The following is a 17,265-nucleotide window of genomic DNA, read 5'->3' as shown; positions in this document are numbered from 1 at the left end:
TCAGAGATGTATGATTTAAGGTCATACTATATTCAGCTCTTTCTCTTTCTTCTTTTTTTTTTTTTGTTTGTTTTTTTGTTTGTTTGTTTGCATCTGCAGTCTTGCCATGCATTGCCATGTTCCTAAAGACCACTTACTTTCCTCTAGAGGAAAATTTGGCAGCAATTCTCATTTTATCATAATACAGATGTGGCATAATCTATCACCCCATAAAACACAAATCCAAAAAAAGTTCATGGTGAAAATAGTATAAACTTGCTCCTTCAAAATTAATGCAGGTTCAGGCATAGTTGATGTGATTCTCCATGGCCATTTTGCATAGTTCTAATGGGAAATGGAAACTTCATTAATTTTTAAGTGAAAGATATCTTTTAAAAGTTATTATTTCTTAGATCACTCCATACCTCCCAGAAGACAAATGTGATAACTAATATTTTTAATGTTAAAATTTTCTTAAAAGCAATTGCTTTTAAAGCCAGTCTTGGTGGTTTTCTCACTAAAACTATTCACTTGGCTATATAATTTTATTAACATGTATCGAATCAAATTATATGATTCATTTCCGGTGCCTTAACAAATAGTTAAAAACAGCCATGCATTTTGATGCAGGTTCAAAATCATTATTCTTATTAATATTTTTTTTTTGCCACATGAACATAATGAATAAGTCACTTGAATTTTTGGGGGGAAATGAGATGATAAGGTTTCCACTAGTTAAGATATTTTTGAATTTTGCTTAGTTATATTCTGTGTTTTATAAAACCATTTTATGTAAATGATGGCCATTTGTAATGTCATTTCTCACATGTCCCTGGCATGAATTTTATTTGAAAGTTTATATACTTTTGATAAACTACATTTAGCAAACTCTTTCTTCCACAGGAAATTCCTTTATCAGAAATTTTATCTCTGGAACCAGCAAAGCCTTCACCTTTAATTGCTAATGGGGCCAATCCTCACTGCTTTGAGATCACTACAGCAAATGTAGTGTATTATGTGGGAGAAAACGTGATCAATCCTTCTAGCCCACCACCAAATGGCAGTGTCCTCACCAGTGGCGTTGGTGCGGATGTGGCCAGGATGTGGGAGATGGCGATTCAGCATGCCCTTATGCCTGTCATTCCCAAGGGTTCATCTGTAGGTTCAGGAACCAACTCTCACAGTGAGTCTGCTACTTTTCTGTCTGTAGAACAGGTGAAGAGTCCTCCTGAGGGATGATTTAGTTTATTGGATAGCACGGGGTCTCTAAATGAAAGCTGCTACACCTACTAAGATATTACATTCATTATATTATCCATTTTTCATTTTAAAATTTGAACAAATTCATGTAACCCCTGTATATAGGCAAGAGCAGAAAACTAGAGCTATTGGTCAGGAAAGAAGAAGTAATCTAGTCAGCTTGATCTGGACTTGGAATGCCAGCCAGTCTTACTATTTGCAAATCTGGATTACCATGTTTCTTCAAAACTACCTAACATGGCATTCTGTGTGTGTACTTGGTGTATAGAGTACTTAGAAACTCTTGATGATTTTATCCCAGGAAGAAGTCTCTGTCTTAGTAGATTGATAGAGATTTTATGAAAATGGAACCAGGATCAAATATTGAGGATGAAGTTTTAAAAATATTCGAGAGGATTATCTATATAAAAATGTAATTTTACATTTCAGTAATGAAGCCTGTGGGAGAAATCTCTGTTTTTCACATCATACCATCACACTGATGTGATGATCTGATGATCTGTTATAACTTTTAAATTGATCTTTTACAACCAATGTACCTGTTAACAGAATGTATATGCCTACTTTGGAGCTAAGCATTTTCTTTGAAGTCTCGATTTTAATACTAAAACAACCCCAACAGGTGGACAGTAATGCTTTGCCTCTTTGACAGGTGAGGAGATTAGGCCCTAGACAGATTAAGCTGTCTCAGCTTTTACCAGAGCTATGAAATGGCAAGCCAGTTTTTGAACGCAAGTCTTTCTGACCTTGAACTGACAAAATACTATTTTTCAAAGCCAAGTACCAAGTAAATCTGTAATCATAAAAGGAAAAAAGTATTCTAATAGACATTTTCCTGGAAAAATCTAATTGCTATGATTTAAAAACTTTCCTGCAGCTTGATTAGTAAGCATGTATTTACTTGTTATGCTGTTATCTCTCTTACTTCTTTTGTGTATTTTTTAACATGTATTTCCAGGAGATATTTCTGTGAGTATTTCAGTGTCAAATTGCCAGATCCAAGAAAATGTGGTGAGTATGTACCTCCAAATTAAAAACTTGGTAATATGAAGTTTTTATTGGAAAATAAGGGCATCATAAAATACATTTTTATTTAACATTTTAATTTTTCAGTATTTTCTAGAAAATAAAAGAGGGTCTAGTTGGGTATTTTAAAATTTTAGAAACATTATATTAATTCTTTTAGTAATTTTTCTATAATCTGTTCAGTAGTATAGAGAGCTAAATACCTGTTATTCGTCTCATAAGCAATTATAATGCAACACCTGATTTTTCGCTCATTTTGGTACTAGAATTTTAATGGCTTATGTTACACAATACCAAATAAGATAAGATAAATTTTTTGAGACACATTAGAAACTTAAACATGCCCTTATTCTCATTTCTTACTTGCTACAAAGAAATACTGTTATATGACAAGGAGTTGCAAATGCTCTTACAGTCACTTGACTGATCAAGGAACCCTCAGAAAACTAGTCACCTAGGCCACATAACTCCATCCTTTGAGCTTAGTTTTTGAACATTATAGGTCAGACATATTATGAAATAATCTGCACTCTGTCATATGTTTGTTTTATTTGTTATACTTCGTCACTATGGCAAGTAACCCAAAAGTAGTAAGGCCTTTCTGCCCTCATCTGTGACTCAGACCTTTTGTTTTATTTTACCTCCTATATCTGTAACCAAAAGCAAAGAGTTTACAGCCTTACTTATACTGATCTGAGTTTATTTTTTAAAGAATAAACTCCATGAAACTCTACCACTAATATAGCTTTGCAACCTTTGCTAAATTGGCATAAAGTACACTGAAAACTAGATGAATTAAAGAGAATTAGGAAAACTTCATAGTGAAGGTTAGATGAATTTTTATGCTGTTAATCACAAGATAGCTTTCTAAAAATCTGTAGGTTCCTGTTGTTCTTGCTTGGCCAGAGAAGACTTTGAGAAATATAGGTTAACCTATAATAAGCCTCTTAGAAATTCTAGATACGTGTGGTGTCATTCCACTCTCTTTGTCCACTCTTGTTCACTGAAAATTCTGGGCAGGCCATTGAGCTATCAGAGAAAGATGGAATAGCTTGGACTCTGAATGCTGGAGTAGTATTAATTCACTTTCTTGTCTCCAGACTACCTTGAACCACCCTGTGAACACTCAGAAGGGATCACAAGATGAAGACAACTGTGGTTGTTTTCTAAGGGGACGGGCAAAGGAAAAGAATAGAAATGTATAGAGTATCCAGGGGGTAGGATTTGGTGTTTGGTTAAAACATAATGCTTTATTTAGCAATTATTATTTCAAAGAGAAAAGAGTAGACATTTGGAACTCGTTACCTCCAGAAGTGGTAAAAATGGAAGAGGTTAATTACCCCACAAATGAGAATTTCATCATGGATTATCATCCTTGTCTAGTGTCTTCAGATCTCTCGCAGTGATGCAGCCCCCATGTCCTTCAGTTTAGATTCATATGGATGTGGACGATTAATAAAGAAGCAGCCTCACCATTCTAGCCGTAAAGAATGGAGTGGTTGGAATCAAGACTCACCAAGACGTATGATTGGTGACCATGTTTATTTAACCCAAATTTCTCACTAGCTATCTCGATAAGCAAGTTTCTTTTTGCATATTGACAGTAAATGGCATTATATGGTTTTACATCTTATTTCCTTCTAATGAAACATATTTGATGGAACTTTAGAAAACCTCTGCTGCTCAAGAGCAGAATAGTTCTCGTTACTTTGATTGAAGAGTGTGTTTTGATTATTACAGTCATATTGTAGATGTCATCTAGCATTTACAATTTGTTTATGTCTATAATATTTAATACTATTTATGACATACTTAATAAAATTATATACTTTATTAGGACTAATGTTTTGTTTCGCTTCATGTTTGTTCTACATTGGACTTGCACCTGTAGGACATCAGCACAGTGTATCAGATTTTTCCTGATGAAGTACTGGGTTCTGGGCAGTTTGGAATTGTTTATGGAGGTAGGTTAGTTCACTAAGCATCTTTAATAATTTAAAATTTTAGCTACTTATACTAATAAAAGTAGTATCTCCAAGAAAAATATAAATATCAAGACCTGTGCATGTATATGTTTGTATAAGTGTTTTATCTTTTAGAAATTTCTCTTGTGCTATATATCACTATCTGGAAAATTGGTACTTATGTTTTGAAAAAGAAACTTTTCCTCTCCTAAAAAACTTATTTTGCTTAAATATATACAGACAACTCTATACACAATACTGGCTACCTATTGGTTTATTAAGACAAGGTATTGAGAACCTAAGAAGTTGTGATTCGTAAATTAGTTTCATTTCCTTTTAGCTTATTTCATCAGAACTCTGTAGAAATTCATTCATGTAACTAGAGAAAAGTATCTTTTAATTATAATATCTTTAACACTGTATATATTTCGTTAAAGTTTGCATTTTTAATATTTTTGAAATGAGATACTAAATTTTTACCTTTTTTCTTATTGTCAAGCTATTTGGTGAATTAATTATTTTAACCTCTACTGTTTTAGATTCTAGCCAGTTCTATTATATTTTTCAAGTCTTTAAGAAAGATTTAATGTTAATATTTTGCCTGCCCTGTAAAATGACATTGAAACTTTCAGTTCCTTAATATAATCAGTAACATATTATCTTTTCGTGAGATGGTGTTACTCTGAAATAATTACAATGTCTCACATGATATTACTTATGATAGTATAATATTGTGCATTTTTAGTTAAAAACTAAGTTCTACTCTGTTTTACAAAGTAAATTTGATTCTTATAAAATGCTTAAGTAATTTTTGTGATAGAAAGCCTATCAGTGAGTCAGCAACCATTGTGTTTTTTGTTAATGCATAACAATGAAATAGGGGAGACCAAGTACTTCACTATTGCTCTATATTGTAATAATCACATGCAAAAAAAAAATCATGGTATATAGAGCATGATAAATATATATAACTGCACATAGTGTGTGGGTGAGGCAAGGGTGAGAAATGAGGTTAGAGAGACCAGCAGGTGCCAAATAATCTGTAACATTGCAGGAGCAAGCTTTGGAGGAGGCCTCTACAAGGAACATTGAAAACCTAAGACGAGACATATAGAGAATGAAGTGTATGAGAACAGAGTCTCAAAAGAGAGATCAAGCACTATAGTGACAGAGGAGTAAAGACAAAAGAAGCTATGACCTTGAAGAGAGTATTTGCAGAAAAATAGCTGAAATGGAATAGAAATTGCTTGGGTCAGAGAGTAAGGAATGATGTAAAGAAAGTAGAGAACTTGAAAAGAGACAATTTGATAGTGAAAGGAAGCAGTCTGGAAACTTATTCAGACTGCAGAAGGAATAGCAAGAGTGAGATATAAAGGAAAGGAATAAATACTAAATTTGCAACAAATGTTAAAATAATGGAATTTCAAGTTAGTCTGTATGTGACAAAAAATATTGAGTAATTAGGTTCCTTTTCATTTTTAGATTCCTTTTCATTTTCCATTTGTAGATTCAATTAACACTACTATATTCTATACCTCCTACAATATAGTAGTATAGAAGTTAAGAGCTTGAAGGTGCGCTATAGATACCCTCAAATGTTTGTCGTGAGAATTAAATGGGATGTAATGTATGCAAAAGGCCTATCATGTGATGATGATGGCAATAATTATTATAACTAACAGTTTTAGAGTGTGCATAGTTATCTGGGCACTATGTGTACTTTACATATCTTATTTCATCTAATTCTCACAACTCTACCATTGACAATGAAGAACCTAAAACTCAGAAAGCTTAAGTGATTTGCTTAAGATCACAAAGCTAGTAAGTGACAGAACCAAGAACTGGCCCACTTAACACACATTAGTTTATCAGGAATTTAAAATTATACTTAAGGAGAGCACTTTGCCAGTGGTATGAACATTTCCTATATTAAGTAACTCAATAACCTGTTCGAAAACATTTTTATGAGAAAACATCTGTATAAGTCTGTAATACTTATAGCTTTAATGTCTTAATTCTTTTGTGTTCTAAATTGTTGCTAATTTTATAATACGTATACGATTTAGAATAATGTAGCTAAGAAATGAAATCTTTATGGATATGTCAGTTCACATCAGAAATGTTCATTTATTTGGTGAAACTTTTTTATGATTCCTGTAAGCGTCCTTATAAATTCTTGTGTTATTTAATAGACATGATATTTAATAACATTATGCTTTTTTCCCCTTTTTTATTTTAAAGGAAAACATCGTAAAACAGGAAGAGATGTAGCTATTAAAATCATTGACAAGTTAAGATTTCCAACAAAACAAGAAAGCCAGCTTCGTAATGAGGTTGCAATTCTGCAGGTACTTCTTTATTTTTCACTTGGACTTTATAAAATACCTCCTCAACTTCTGCAAAACAAAGGAAAGATATCCAAATGTCTATGGCATAGATATTCAGAAACACTTTAAGATTACTGAAAAGGCAGATTAAGCATCAAACTACTTCCTGGGTAATATCTTTCCCGAGTCTAGGCAACAATTGTTCTTTTTTCTGTACTTAATTTTATGTTTTACTATATTATTAATACTCATTAAATAGGTAATGTTTCAGCATTTGCTCCTAGTGAACATGTTAAGACCATTTTGTTTTACATTACAAATGACCTTGTCTTCATAAACATTCCTCCTTTATGCTGTGATAATTATATGAATTGATTCTATAACTGTCAGCCTATCGGGTAAATAAGTAACATATATCTGAGAATCAGATCATCTTGATATTATTAATGTCCTCTTTGTCTCTTACTGTAAGCCTTTCATTTGATATTGAGTATGTTACTTAATTCTTCTCATTAATAACAGTCCCTTTTTAAAGCCAGAATTGGTTAATAAAAGGTATATATAATTTCTGTAACCATTCAAATTTTTTTCTACAGACCAAAAGGAAGTTGATCCATTGTTTGCTAAATGTGGTCAACCTTGCTATCCAGTCTAGACCATTTAGACTATTGATAGATGTCCATTTTTATATAATAGCTATGATTCTCTACTTGTCATGCATGTTCATAATTTTTCATTCATAGTTTTATTGAACAATTATCATTTGAACACTGCTAACAGAATGAAAAAGATTGCATTTCTTCATTTATTATTTCATTTAACGAGTTTCATACAATAAAAAGTTGAAAAAGATGTGATTTATGCCCTAAAGGATTTCATATGTATAGGCAACTGAAAATAATAACAGGCTTTTTTGGGGATTCAGAATTTCTAAACATAGTGTTTTGGTGCTTTTGATAACTAATGTAACATAGAGAGACCATATTGTTCTCTATTTTCTTGAGGAAGAAGATCACCATGGCTCTGAAGATGCCAATTTATAGATTCATAGCTCAAAGCTGGCTAATCAGTTACCAAAAAAGGTTTTTTTCCTTAACTCAGCAACACTGAGCTACAAATGACATCTGAAAACTTAGTAAATGACATATTCGCAAACCTGACCCTGCTCTCCCAATCTCTATTCCCACATAGTGTCTGGAAGGCAGATTCCTTTGCAGCATGCCAGCCTCTAGGGTTGGCATATGTACAGAGACATTTATCCTTCCTTACAAAACTTAAGCGGAGTTACATAGTTAATATGGCTGCCCTTCTACATTTTGTTGCACTTACGGATGACTGACCAAATGTTGAAAGTCTAATGTTCTGTGTCTAAGCCTTTTAATTGGCTCTCTTGAGCCTATCAAAACAGGCTGCTGACTCTGTAGTGAAGTAGAAAAATAAAATACACCTGAGCATAAACTGCCTCCCATCTCCTCTTCTAAAAGAATAGATGGAATCAACAACTCAGATGCAATAAGCAGATATTCAGCACAATTTTCATTATAGCGTGGTTTTCTAAAAAAAGAGTTTAATTAGATTGAAAGTCAAATTCTGCCCCTTGAGCACATGAGGAGGTCGAACAGCTCTCATATTGTGGCTTGAAATCTCAAAAATCCTCATCATTTATTACTCACCTCCACTGTCCCTAACCATTCTTTGTTTCATTCATCAGACTTGCATTTATTGAGTACATACTGTAAGCTGAGCACTATTCTGCATCCAGTAGATATAGTAGGGACAAAGACACACAGGTCCTTGCTGTCATGAGTTTTTAACTTGTATCACCCGGCTATTCTTTTAGTCAGATGTGTGCTATATTTGCATGTTGAAATTTCAATTACATAACCTGTACAACCTATAGGATGAGTTTTATTAGGGCTTAGCTTAATTATAGCAGACGCCAGATTCAGGAGTTCATACTTTATCATAAAGTTGCCAATTATTTGAACATTTATTTGATATTGATTATGTTACTTAATTCCTCTCATTAATAACGGTCCCTTTTTAAAGCCAGAATTGGTTAATAAAACATATAATAATAAGGAAGTGTTTACAGATAATGAAAACAGAGCTATTCTAAATGATATAAATAGGGGATAACTATGTCATAAGATTCACACTTACTTTAATTTTTCAACTATTCAAAAACATCTAAAGAGCTTAGAGATAGAGAACTATCTCTATAGAGAACTCGTCTTGTCCCCTAACTGAAACAACGAAAAAATGTTTGACCCTTTTTTACCATTGTCAGATATATCAACCTCTCAGGAAAGACTATAATTCAGTACCCAGAGATACTGAAGTTCAAGCTCACCTCCTCTAAGTCTTTACTCAAATATCACCAACTGTATAAGCATCACTCTGACACCCTATTTAAAACTATGGTCCTCTTAAACATTCTCCCCATCCCTACCCCTGTACCCCTCCTACTCTAATCTATGTTTTCTTTTTTCCATAGCACTTACCACCTTCTAGCCTATTATAGAATTTAATTTATTGTATTTGTTGTGGATTTCTCTCCTCACCCCCATTCCCAGCCCCTCCACTAGAACATACCCATCAGGAGAGCGGAGATCATTGTTTTATTTACTAAATATCCTGAACAGCATTAAAATTGTACAGAAATACCATCTTGTCTTATAAGGTAGTGTCCAACCAGTTAACAAAAGTCTAGATTGCATTCGCTAATAATGGTTAGTTGGTTGTTAGTTAAGAAGGATTGTGTGTGGTTTGTTCATTGAAAGCCCTCATTGTTTCATTTTGTATTTCTTATAAAAAAAAAAAAAAAAACCACCTTTTTGAACCTGAAACGGCAACATGGTAATAGAGATATGTGCTGGGGGTTGGAATTCTAAATCACTGATTAACATGTTCAGAAAAAAGTGCCGTGATTGAAGTCACTTGAATGGTTAGAAAGGCTTTCTTTTACTAATCTTCAGGACCAGATTACTGTTCCTCTGGATACAGAAGTGTATCCAGAAGCATTTGGTATCTTCTGCTTTGTGGTGCCTGGTTTATGAAAGCTGCTGCCCTAGTTTATGGTTGTACCTAGAATCTGAAAAGTTCTACCCGGTCCTCTTCATCCTTCAGATTCTCCAGAAGGAGATCCTGTGGGTTGAAGTGGCCGATTTTTGAAAATCTTCCTCATGCAGTTCTCATAGCCTCATAGTTCCTCATAGCCTTCTGGTCAAATTTTGATTTGTTTGTTTCTGTAAAAAAGCACCTTAGCCTATAGAAGACTTCAAAGATGTAGAATTATGGAACGTATGAAAAAGTACAACCCTTTCTTTTTCCATTTCATCTTCTGTATATAACCTAGGTGAAAGCTTTTCAAGGTCTGATTTCATTATTAGAAAACTAAGCTCTTTAGATGTTTTTGAATAGCTGAAAAATTAAAGTAAGTGTGACTCTTATGGCATAGTTATCCCCTATTTATATCATTTAGAATAGCTCTGTTTTCATTATCTGTAAACACTTCATTATTATTATATGTTTTAGAAGGATGTTGATTAATGTAGATGTTTAAATTATGTTATAAAATTCCCAAGGGGTCTTATTTATATTGTTATTTTTAAAGTTGTGTTTTGAATAAAAAACACAAGGTAAATTTGAAATTATTGTTTTTTCCTATTCATATCAATAAAATAAGAACAAGATAGTTGTTTATGATTATTATTATTATTTATGATTATTATCATAAACAAGATAATGTTTATGATTATCACAGAAAACTGACCTTTATGAGGAGATGCAGGTATATCACTGAAAACTCAGAAACTTTAAAGTAAGTAATATTAGAATGGTATATTTAATATATTTAAGTTATCAACACAGGTTTGTTTGGTCAAAATTGATTTTTATTTTTTAACATCACAGTGCATTCATGCTTTAGGATAATCCTTATGAATAAAATTCTAATTATTCATTCTCTTTTTCTTAAATATCAGCTTTTATTTGTCTATATAAGGAATAATACTAAAGCTTCTGTTTATGACACAATGTTATGGAAGCATTTTGGAATTGTAAAAGTACTGAATATAGGATACAGAATATAGGCAAAATACATGAGAATTTTACATGCTGTAAATTAAATGTATCCCCTTGAACTTCTCTTATAAAACTCTCCCCATCATTCTGGTTTCTTTTTTTGTGAGGCACACCTCTTCCCATTCAAGCCTCTCTTAATTTCAAAACAACAACAACAAAAAGCGGTCTCGATTTGTCTAGGCTCCTGCTCACAGCAGCGATCCAGTTCTCGCTGCACTTCAGATTTGTGCTCTACTCTGCTTTCGATTCTTGATCATAAATTCCCTTCTTGTCTTTGGTTGCCACATCTTTCTTAAGAAAAATACAAGGCTCTTTCGTCATATTCTTTTGTTCTACCTCTACCCAACTATCACATGTTGGCTCTTTTTTAAGTTTCTATCCCACCTGACTAATCTCAGTCCTTCAATAGCATTGGTCCTTTGTTCCTTTTTAAATCTCTCTCCTTGCTTCACCTCTGCACTTAGCAGATCCTATTTCGCTTTCCCTGCTAACTCCTCCAGCTGTCTTCTTGAACTCCTCCTTCCATTCACCTAAATGCTTTTTGCTAATTTGGAACTTATTCCCAGAGTGTGGTCATCCACTTTAAGAGTCATCTGTCATCTCTTTGCAGGTCATTCATTCCTTAATATGCCTCTTGAGCTCTGATCTTTCACAGGCACTTATGGCTCATATTTCTCACCTTAGAACATCTCCACTTCCCTGTGCCACTCTTATCTCAAACCAACCAGCCTAAAACCAAAGTTTTAATCCTACTGTTTTTTTTTTGTACTCGCTGCCTCAGTTTGTCCATTTTGCTATCATTCTTCCATTTTCTTAGGCAAGAACTTTTTTCTTTCACTTAATGAAAATATTACGCATTCAACAGAACCTGTGAAGCACTTCCTTCCTTTATATGAAGCAATTTACTGGACCTCTGGGCCATATAAAAATGAATGAAACCCTTTAAGATGTTTACCATCTATTTAGGCAGTCAGGTACAAGTAGTTACAAGTCAAGATAGCTGTGGAAGCATAGTGAAAGAAGTCATGAATTTTGATTGAGGGAAGAGTGTTAGAATCAGGGAGATCTTCAAAGAGAAATATAGTATTGGGGAAATCTTGAGTTTGATAACCAAAGAAATGGTGGAAAGGCCCGTTAGGCTGAGGGGTGACCTCAGGAAAATAAATATTCTATGAAAAATGGGTAGAAAACTTAAGATCATTTTAGAACAGAGATCTTCAAACGTTTTTTGTCACATGTCCTCAAAAACAGTTTTTAAAAACTTTGTATCTACTTGTGTATTTTTAAGTTACAGAATAAATTTGTCAAAAGTTTAAAGAGTTAATTTTGTAGTATATCGAAAATAGTGGTATTTGAAAATAAAGCTGTTGTATCACTCTTTAAAATGTACATGTTAGAACCTCAATATCATAGACACTTGATATTTATTATCAATCATTTTTAAAACTACATGAATAGGCCATTCTTGAACAACAGTATATTTTACAATTTCTTGTTTGCTTTATTATACTTCCCACAAAATTATATTCCAATGTAATATGTTCTCATGCTTGAAAGTCTTTTATTGGTCCTATTTACAAATATTTGCAATAAAAATATTTTAAAATTTTTTATTATATTTTAAATGTTTAAAGCATTCTCTTGGATTAAGTTATCATTACAATTATTATTAATAGCAAAAGCTTTATTGAGCAAGATAAATATTTTGTAAATTTTGAACTATGCTTATTAAATATAAAAAATAAAATGTTACTGAAAATGTATTTAATGAAATTGATATTTTAATTCAGTTCATAAATTGGTAGGTGAATATTACTTATTGTTTGAATTAGACCAACTTTAGCAACAATTTTATTTCTTTTTTTTTATTATTTTTTTTAATGTGAGAGCCAAGTAGTAAGCCAAAGAAAAGTGGTTTATCCTCAGAAATTCATTTTACTCCTCTATTAATAAATTCATTAAATTATTCTCTAATTTTGTTGAAAACATGAATTGGAACAGTGTAAAAGGATCAATTTCCAAGTTATTAGGGTCATTTGCTTTATACCAACACAGTATTTTAAAATTTGTTTATTTTCCTCCGGTAGGATTTTCCTTCCCATGGGGAGGTACCCTTGTAATATTTGGAATGTATGAGAAGCATGCCTTTCTTTTGGAAAGTGGGAGAAAAATCAAGTGAAAGGAAACTTGGGAATGGAGAATTTTCAGGTCACAAAGATATTCTCAAGAGGATCTGTATTAGAAGAGTATTTTTGGACTGTTATCACTCATTCATTCATTCATTCAAAGTATAATTATTGAGTGCCCTCCATGTACTAGGCAGTAGAAATACAGATGTAAACAAAACAGATTTTCTTGAAACTACCTCTCTGCTTACATATGTCTTAAAACTTTTTTTGCTTCCCAAGAACCTACATTATTTTGGAGACAGCTGTGGTGAGAAAGTACGCAATAAGACCAGAAAATGAGTTTCATGTGAGTTCATAGAGAACTTTATTTAGATAGTGTGCCAAGTCAGTTGGATTTTATTATACTTGGGTGATTGTGGATTATTGAAAGGTTTTGGAAAAAAAACTGTCATGATCAGATCAATATTTAGGGATGACATAGAGAAGAATGTTTAAAGGCAAAAAAACTTTGTTAAAGACTTTTTTCAGATAGTAGTGACAGTCAGAATGCTCCATTCCTCTTCTTTCTTTCTACAAAGTCCTCTTGGCTTCAGCCCTAACCTTTCTACTGCTCTTAGTCTAGAGAAGACTTTTAAATTCATGCCTCAATTACTGAAACTAGTGATATTCGTGATAGCTGGATCCTCTCCCTCTTCCCACTCCATAATCACGTTCCTGGCCATCCGTTTTTCCTGGTCCACCCTGAAGATCACAACCTGATGAATCTTTAGTAGGCTTCCATCTTCTTCTCTAGTTTAGTAGTTTTCTTTTTCTATTTTATTAAACCTATCTACTTGTCCTGGCTTTCAGCATTGTTGGTGTTCTCGCTGGACTCAGTCTCTCCTATTCAACTGAGTCATTTCCCTTCAAGTCATTGTCCAAGTCAATGATCTCTGGCCATTGCTTAGCTTTTGATCCCAAACTGGATGCCAGTATTGGTTTACTTGGCTCATCGATGTTTGGTCTTCAAGATCCAGCAGTCCTTTCTGACTGCCTTGTGCTACTTTCCATGCCTCCTTTTTATTTATGGTTTCAAGTCTTAGTATAAAGCAATATTTTTATTATTTATTAAATACTTCTTATGTCATAATTGGATTATAAGCAATTTGAAGGTCTCAGCAATGCCTTATTTTTACAACTTCCACAAGATCTAGCACAGTAGTAAAGACATTGTAGTAAAGATAATTGATTAACATCTGACAAAATTGTCTTAAATCACATACAGTATTTCCTTAAATTCCTTCCCAGGACTTTTAACACTTTCACATCAATAAATCATTAAATTTTAGGCTCTAATTAAAAACTTATGGTATTCGATGAGTCGGAAAAGTTTGTAGAATAGCCACTCGTTGTTCCTGATGTTACGGGCAATCTCAAAAGCTGTGCCCTGGGGTAAATTTTGTGTATTAAGTGTACAGGAAATTCAAATATGTCAGAGTTTTACCGTTAGTGGCAGTGGGACCTCAAGATCAGGAGAGTATTTAGTAACACAGAACAACACTGTGATGGTCCATGGCCTTAAAAATAGATGCTATAGGGAAGAAACCTTGCCAGTCAGAAAGATAAAGAATCCAAATTGTCAAGGCACATTGTCAAGGTAAATGTCATAACAAGTAGAGGGATAGGATACTGTGGTGACAAGAATGACAACAGGCAGCATTCAGAAATCTAGACAACATGCCCAAATGGGTTATGAGATCATGGTGAGGAGTCTGAAGTAGCATGGACCCTGAAGCATACTAATTTGGATACGCAATACTAGAGTTCTAAATGGACTTGAGTCCAAGGAGAGAATTAAAGCAGTGTATAACATAGTGTTTAAAGAGCGTAGGTTCTAGAGTTAGAGTGCCTGGATTCAAATATTGGACTTATATTTAAGAGTTCTTAGGAGCTGGGATAAGTTACTTTTAAGCTCTCTGAGCCTCAGTTTCCTTATCTATAAAATCTCATAGATCCGAGAATTGTAACAAAGAGCATATATTTGACTTCAAGCCTGTGGTAGGGCTGAATGTGCCTTAACATATGCCTGGCCCCTGGTGGGAATTTAGTAAATATTTGTTGAACAAATTATGTAGCCATAACCGAAGGAACTAGGGGGATGCAGAATTGCAGTATGCCAATAAAACAATAAAGTATTTCCTATCTTCCTTACTTTTTGTCTAAAAAACATGATAATTTGTCTTCACAGAACAAGATTAAATATATGTCTTTAAATACATGGCTTTGTTCTCTTAGTCTAAAAAGATGATGAAGAGTAGGTGGAAAAGAGATAATTATGATGGAAAACCAGAGAATAATGTTGCTAAGTGTGGGTGGAAAAATAAAAATTTTTGCAACATGTTGATTTTTTTTTAATTATGAAGAAGTCAATTTTACTTTCTCTAGAGAAAAATATGCACAATTTGAATACTTTCTCTTTTAGTGAGAGGTTAGTTTATAATTCCATTGTTTCATCTAATATGTTTATTATATTTATTCAAATATTTCTTTCTTTGTATCTTATTGCATGAAGAATTTACATGAAATTATTTCTTTTGACCAGACATGTTTGCAGCTCTCGGGTAATTTTATCTTCTGCATATTCCAAAAAAAAAAAAGCCCACAGATTATGTGTATGCATGTCTAAATTAGAGGGAAAAAATAAAACAATAAAACAAAGATTTATTATAAGAAAATGAACTTAGAAATTTTTTCAAATAGATATCATGTTTGTTAAGAAGTTAGTTATGGTGAAAACAGTGTCAAAAGCCAGATTCCAAGTCAAAACTTTTCCATTTGGAGGTAAATCTTTTTTTGTTATCATTCAAATTAGGATAACGTAGGTTAATAAAATCAAATAAGTTTCAAGTGTACAGTTCAACAATATATCATATATATTGCATTGTGCGTTCACCACCCAAAGTTAGATTTCCTTCCATCACCAAATATTTGACCCTTTTTACCCCTGTCTACCTCCCCCGCCTCTCTAGTAACCATTAGTTCACTGTCCATGTCCTCGTGTCTCTGTTTACTTGTCATGTTTATTTGTTGCTATCATTTTTATATTTCACATATGAGTGAAATCATATGGTTTTCAACTTTTTCTGTCTGACTTATTTTTTAACCTTCGCTTCCTTAATTATGGATTAGAACTCATCTGACGTGTTCTAATTCTCACTTCACGGGAATACTTTGGGGGGACTAAATTAAGTAATATAAACAGTGTTTTTTAAATCAGTGTTTCCCAGCATATTTTTGGAAGAAATTTGAGTTCATTTCTGGAAGCGGGTGAGGCTTAAGATTTCTTCACTAAAACAGTTTAGAAAATACTGTGTACTATATCCAGGCCATCCACATCTTGGAAGTGAACAGGGTCTTTCATTTATTAAAGTTTATGAGAAAGCCTGTTCTTAAAACTTGATTAATTTTGATAATAAATGCATTTTTGCCAGAGAACTCTTACGTAAATGTAAGCTATCACCATTTGATGTTTTGGCACATAATGTTGAGTCTTCCATCCCTGTCTAGTAGAACCTGTATACTCGCTCCAGTTCCCGTTATCTGATATGTAAGACGTCAGAAAGATTATGTGTCTACACAGATCATTTAACATTATAGTAAATGTTATGCTTTCTGGAGTGCTGACATCTAAATATAGAAGCTGGGCTACAGTGATATAATTTGTTAAAGATTACACTTTAAATCTAACACCAGGGCGAGATTGGATTTATGTTTTTCATGTTTTCAGCCAAGTGTATTAACAGGAAATAAAAATGTGTTCCAGATGTGTCTCTATTGCTATACATTTGATAGCAAATAGAAAAAATACCCAGATATTTGAAGTTTTTAACTTTATATACAATAAATACATATAAATCTACAAATTCCAATTTCCTTATTTTAACAAGCCATACTTTTAATTCTTGCCTTTCCTCTAAACATGAACCAAGTAATGGCATGGAACAAAGGGGGTCAAACTTTCTAGGTGGAATGTTTACTAATACTGATCTTTTTTCTAAAGCTGTTGATCAGTTACTAATTTTCTGTCTTTGAAGCTTTTGTTTCTGGTTCTCAAATGGTATGCCCTTGTTGTAGGACAGGAGTTTGTTACTCAAATGTATATAAGATCCTTGCTGTGTGAGGGTCTTTCCTGAATTCTCCTGATAGAAATCACTCACTCACCCCCCAAAATTGCTGTATCAGCTTCAGCCATGTACAAATATTGATACCAATGAAACCTTAGTGTATGAGTCCAAATGGTGGGCTTAACACATCTGGATTTTATTTTCAAAATTTCCCATTCATACCTTTAATATGAAGGATTCTTGGTGTGGTGAGTAGAAAATATCAGATGTTTTTATTCTCTTTTTACCTGGTGAAATATCACCATGAAAGATGATGAGAGCATTTTTTCATTGTTGTTTTGTGCAAACTCCTTCTCCACCTCTACATTTAGCTTCTTCTCCTTTTGTAGGG

The 17,265-nt window shown here is 33.1% G+C and overlaps 1 protein-coding gene across 1 annotated transcript in view; it reads left to right on the top strand.

Annotated features, from left to right (window-relative positions):
• The window catches only part of PRKD1 (protein kinase D1), a 280,608-nt gene that overhangs the window by 233,632 nt on the left and 29,711 nt on the right, over positions 1-17,265 (top strand). The window contains 4 exon segments of the mRNA XM_025043367.1: positions 883-1,162; positions 2,198-2,250; positions 4,157-4,229; positions 6,471-6,577. Of these exon segments, the coding sequence (XP_024899135.1) occupies positions 883-1,162; positions 2,198-2,250; positions 4,157-4,229; positions 6,471-6,577 (513 nt within the window).

Source organism: Pteropus alecto, unplaced genomic scaffold (assembly GCF_000325575.1).
Source record: "Pteropus alecto unplaced genomic scaffold, ASM32557v1 scaffold171, whole genome shotgun sequence".
NCBI classification, from domain to species: Eukaryota; Metazoa; Chordata; class Mammalia; order Chiroptera; family Pteropodidae; genus Pteropus; species Pteropus alecto.
The sequence above is the reverse complement of the archived record's forward strand: the minus strand, read 5'-3'. Positions and strand labels throughout refer to the sequence as shown.